General features: G+C 43.7%; 1 protein-coding gene across 1 annotated transcript; it reads left to right on the top strand.

Moving 5' to 3' along the window:
* Window positions 1-3,035: 3,035 nt before the first annotated feature.
* LOC122925633 (olfactory receptor 1G1-like) lies at window positions 3,036-3,950 on the top strand. Its single transcript, XM_044276979.1, has one exon. It carries the CDS (start codon window positions 3,036-3,038, stop codon window positions 3,948-3,950), a length of 915 nt encoding a protein of 304 aa, XP_044132914.1.
* Window positions 3,951-5,414: the final 1,464 nt, after the last annotated feature.

The raw sequence follows: 5,414 nt of genomic DNA, 5'->3' as shown, positions 1-5,414 counted from the left end.
ACCATTGACTTACGGGGTTTTTAGTGCTGGAGTCGGCTTCCCATGCCGCACATAAAAACACTGCTTGCAGCAGTTTTGTGTCCACCGTGAAGCGTTGTGCTGCGGTTTTGAGACCCTGTGCTGAGACTCAAAACTGAACTGCACAATACAAGTGTGAAAGAAGCCTAAATATACTATAGTGCAGGATTTAAAGACCTGAGCCATGATTTATCATGCCTTGCACTCACAATTTTACACCACACACTCCAATTTTGAAATGTGGATGGGAAACTGGGCGTGGTTAGCTATGTTAATGAGTGTCACTTTGGATTTATTATTGTGATTCTTTAAAAAGTGACAAAAAAAGTAGCAATCTCACTACAGTAGGAGGGTGGAGTAGGAAAAATGGAGTAGCTTTCCTAGAAAATTTTTAAGGATATACCGTATTCTTCGCCCTATAAGACGCACCTGCCCATAAGATGCACCTAGGTTTTTGAGGAGGAAAATAAAATAATTTAATTTTTTTTAACCAAAAGGTGTGCTTTTGGTGGGTTTTGAACTAATGGTGGTCTGTGGATGACACTATTATGGGGGATCTGTGAATGACACTGTTATGGAGTGGATCTGTGGATGGCACTGTTATGGGGGGGATCTGTGGATGGCACTGTTATGGGGAGGGGCATCTGTGGATGACACTTATGGATCTGTGGAGGACACACTGTTATGGGGGATCTGTGGATGGCACTGTTATGGGGGGCAACTGTGGATGGCACTGTTATGGGGGATCTGTGGATGGCACTGTCATGGGGAAGGGGTGGCACTGTTATGGGGAGTGGGATTTCTGGATGACACTGTTATGGGGAGTGGGATCTGTGGATGACACTGTTATGGGGAGGGGGACCTGTGGATGACATTGTTATGGGGGGGATAAGAGGTTGACACTACATAGCATCTTATGCTATATGTGTGAACCACAGATCCCCCCCCCCCATAACAGTGTCCCCAATACACCGGGCCCCGCTGCTCAAAGCAGTTTTCATATCTAAACAGTAATCCTTAACCTCGAGCAACTTAAACTTTAAAGCAGCGCTATCCTGTTTACTACTTTACAATCAAGCTCCGTAGCAGTCAGAGCAGCCGGCAGCGTAACGTCACTCATGCTCCGCCTGCTTCATTCATAAAGTGGGAGGAGCAGGCGCGTGACGTGAGTGAGCGACGTTACGCCGCCGCCCGCTCTGCCTGTTACCGGAGCTTGATTGTAAGTAGTAAACAGGATAGCGCTGCTTTAAAGTTAAAGTTACTCGAGGTTAAGGATTACTGTTTAGATATGTATACTGCTGTGAGTGGCGGGGCCCGGTGTAAGAGTACAGTGACTGCACAGGGCCCCACTCTGAGTTGCCGGCCTACAGCCCCTCCTCCCTCCCCGCTGATACATTGCTGCACTGTGCAGCATCGCAGCCGGCGATGTATCAGCGTTAGAAATGTTCTGTAACCAGTTAATAACCTGTATGTACTGTAGGTCCTTTATTAGTGGCAATCACCTCCACCAAATGTTTCCTGTAGCTGTAAATTAGATTTGCACAGTGTTCAGGAGGAATGTTGGACCATTCCTCCCTACAAATGTGTTTGAGTCCCTCAGTATTTCTGGGATGCCTTGTGTGTACAGCTCTCTACATCTAGTGCCAAGGTATTTCAAAAGAGTTACGATCAGCACTTTGCCTTGGCCATTCCAATACCCCAAATTTTATTTTTTTCGAACCAGTCATGGTTTACTCATGTGCTTTGGGTAAATCTCCTGTTGCATTAACTAACATCTCTTCAGTTTGAAGTCACCTTAAAATTCATTGTTCTCTCAGTGATCATGAGGCAGCAAGGCAGTCCCAAAACATTACCCTTCACCGTACTTCACAGTTGGGATAAGGTTTTGGTTCTGGAGCATCCATGTATTCTCAGGCAAACTTGACAGGCCAAAATGTTTCATTTAGCGATTTTATTTTTGGACAACAGTGGCTTCCATTGAACACCATTCTTGTTCAGTATTTTTCTAAAAATAGACACATGAACTTTTTTTTCCTAATTTGTCCAGTCTTCTGCTGTTACCCATGTATTCTTTCTTACCTCTTTCAGGATTTCCCATTATGCACTTGGCTAGATCTTAAAAGCGTGCCCACTCCTGGAGAGAGTAGCAACAGTCCTGAATTTTCTCCATTTTTAACCATGGATTCTTGTGCAACCAGGTCTTTGATCATACTTCTGTAGGCTTTCCCAGCTTCATTTGTCTCTGTAACATGTATTCTCAGATCTTCTGAAAGTTTATTGCATCGAAGAATGCTTCTCATTAACCAATATTTCCTGAGAATAACAGATTTGTCAGGCTGTGTCTGGTATTGAAGATCAGCCACAGTCAGGGCCGGTGCTACCATAAGGCAGACCAAGTGGCCGCCTTAGGGCGCACCCTGGGGGAGGGCGGAAAAATGTGACATGGAGGGGGAGAAATGTGACATGGAGGGCTGATGTGACATAGGGGGGTGATTTGACATGGAGGGGGAGAAATGTGACATGGGGGTCTGATGGCTGACATTGGGGGCTGATGGCTGGGGGATCTGTTCTGATCTGAGGTCTGATTAACATTGGGGGTCTGATAGGGGCTGTGAGCGGAGGTCTGATTAACATTGGGGGTCTGATTGCTGGTCTGACCTGAGGTGTAATGGAAAATATTTTTTTCTTATTATCCTCCTCTAAAACCTAGGTGTGTCTTAGAGGGCGAAAAATATGGTCCTTAAACCAGCCATTGTCTGAAGCAGAGAGAAGATACCAGGACCACAGAGAGGAGAAGCGTGGTGGGGGGGCGCCAAAATGTAGCTTTCGCTTGTGTTGGCAAAAATCCTTGCACCGGCCCTGGCCACAGTACCAAACAAAGCCTGTGGACCAGAGTAGCCCTGTTTCTAAAAGAAACGCTATGTTTTTCTAATCCTGAACAACCCCATTAAGTTATTTTACAGATTGCTGGTGAATGCTGAACCTGTGTATATCTTCTCTTGTAGAAGACCCCGGAGATGATGGACAACCATACCTCCATAAAATACTTCAACATTCTTGCATTTTCCAGTAAAACAGAAAAACAACCTCTTCTTTCCATTACATTTATGATTATCTATCTCATAGGAGTATTAGCCAATACAAGTCTTATTCTAGTAAGCGTCTTGGATACCCAACTACAGACCCCCATGTACTTCTTTCTTCGAAACCTCTCCTTTGTGGACATCATATTCACCACAATTACCCTCCCTAAATTAATTAATATTTTGTGGATGGGAATAAACACAATTTCATTCATTCAATGTTTCATTCAAGTCTTCTTCTTTGTGTTTATGGCAAGTACGGATGATATCTTACTGTCATGTATGGCCTATGACCGATACATTGCCATCTGTTACCCATTGCACTATCACATCCTGATGAACTGGAAAAAGGCAGTATCACTTTTGGGAGGAACTTGGGTGATAGGATGTGCGAACGGCTTAATTACTGCTTTGTTTGTTTCGAATTTATCTTTTTGTGAGTCTAGAATGATCCAGAACTTCTACTGTGATATTAAAGCTTTGTCTAAAATAGCATGCACTCCCAATGGGCTTCAAATATTTATCTATTTGGAGACTTTATCACTGGGTCTTGGACCCTTCTTAGTCAGTCTTACTTCTTACATCAAGATAATTGGGGTTGTGTTGCAAATCCAGTCCCCGGAGGGTAAGAGGAAAGCTTTTTCCACCTGTACATCTCACCTCACAGTCCTAACAATTTTCTATGGGTCAATCCTACTACAGTACACTATGCCACCATTAGAAAAAGTGCACTTTTTAGATAAAATCTTCACCGTTCTGTACACAGCCTTAACTCCTATGTTAAATCCAATCATATACAGTCTACGTAATAAAGAGGTAAAAAGTGCGATAATGAGGATCCTAAGATAACCAACCACCAATAAGAATCTGCTTGGTAACATGATAATCAAAAATCAAAGGGATTCCTTGATGCATCTTACTGTATTTGAAGGGTCCATACAACCCCTCCTCCACTCTGACTGAAATTGCTATTTACATTGAGGACCAAAGATTGTTCCACAAACTTGTTCTGCTACTTTGTAGATGAACCTTAGCTGGTCAACAGAAACTCATCCTTTGTGTTGAGGATGTTAAGAAAGTAGTGACAACTCATTCGTTGCACATAGAGTTGAGCGAATTAATTCTAAACTAATCAAAATTATTGTGAATTCCCATATGTGAGAGTTCTGAAATTAGTCGAGTGAGCACGCTCAGCTATTTTTTGAACTCCCATAGAAAAGACTGGAGAGCGCAACACACATGCAGGAGTACAGGCGCTTGTGCCAAGTCCTCTGAGTGACGTCAGGGGAACTAGGAGGGGACTTTGGGATGCCGGGTGGCGCTGGGCTCCTTCAGAATGGGCACTGTTGGGCTCCAGAGACATTAGGAACAGCCCCTTGTACTCTTTTTAGAGGTAATTAGCATATTGATAAAAATTGATTTTCTGAATAAACTAAAGCATTCATATATATGGCAAAGGTATATTGCAGACATGCTACAGGAGATCTTGCAGACCCTATAAACGGTGCTAGGTGACGGAATCCCTTTAATTGATTAACTGATTGGAAGTAGCAACTAAGAACCTACATGTTCAGTTTTATAATATGCTATGACTAAAATAATTTCTGACTAAGGGTACTTTCACACTTGCGGCAGAGAGATTCGGCAAGCAGTTCCATCGCCGGAACTGCCTGCCGGATCAGGCAAAATGTATGCTAACTGATGGCATTAGTAAGACTGATCAGGATCCTGATCAGTCTAAAAAATGCATTGAAATGCCCGATCCGTCTTTCCGGTGTCATCCGGCAAAACGGATCCGGCATTTATTTTTTTCACCTTTTTTTCAGTCTGCGCATGCGCAGAACGGAACGACAGATCCGGCATTCCGGTATTCTGAATGCCGGATCCGGCACTAATACATCCCTATGGGAAAAAATGCCGGATCCGGCGTTCAGGCAAGTCTTCAGTTTTTTTCGCCGGAGATAAAACCGTAGCATGCTGCGGTTTTCTCTTTTGCCTGATCAGTCAAAACGACTGAACTGAAGACATCCTGATGCATCCTGAACGGATTACTCTCCATTCAGAATGCATAGGGATAAAACTGATCAGTTCTTTTCCAGTATAGAGCCCCTGTGATGGAACTCTATGCCGGAAAAGAAAAACGCAAGTGTGAAAGTACCCTAAGGGCTCTTTCACACTTGCGTTGTCCGGATCCGTTGTGTACTCCATTTGCTGGAATTACACGCCGGATCCGGAAAAACTGATCCGTCTTCAAAATGCGTTCAGTGTTACTATGGCAGCCAGGACGCTATTAAAGTCCTGGTTGCCATAGTA

Source organism: Bufo gargarizans, chromosome 2 (assembly GCF_014858855.1).
Source record: "Bufo gargarizans isolate SCDJY-AF-19 chromosome 2, ASM1485885v1, whole genome shotgun sequence".
Lineage (NCBI taxonomy): Eukaryota > Metazoa > Chordata > Amphibia > Anura > Bufonidae > Bufo > Bufo gargarizans.
The sequence above is the reverse complement of the archived record's forward strand: the minus strand, read 5'-3'. Positions and strand labels throughout refer to the sequence as shown.

Excerpts from the sequence above, each read along its gene's own strand:
- LOC122925633 (XM_044276979.1), top strand. The coding sequence starts at position 3,036 with ATGATGGACAACCATACCTCCATAAAATACTTCAACATTCTTGCATTT.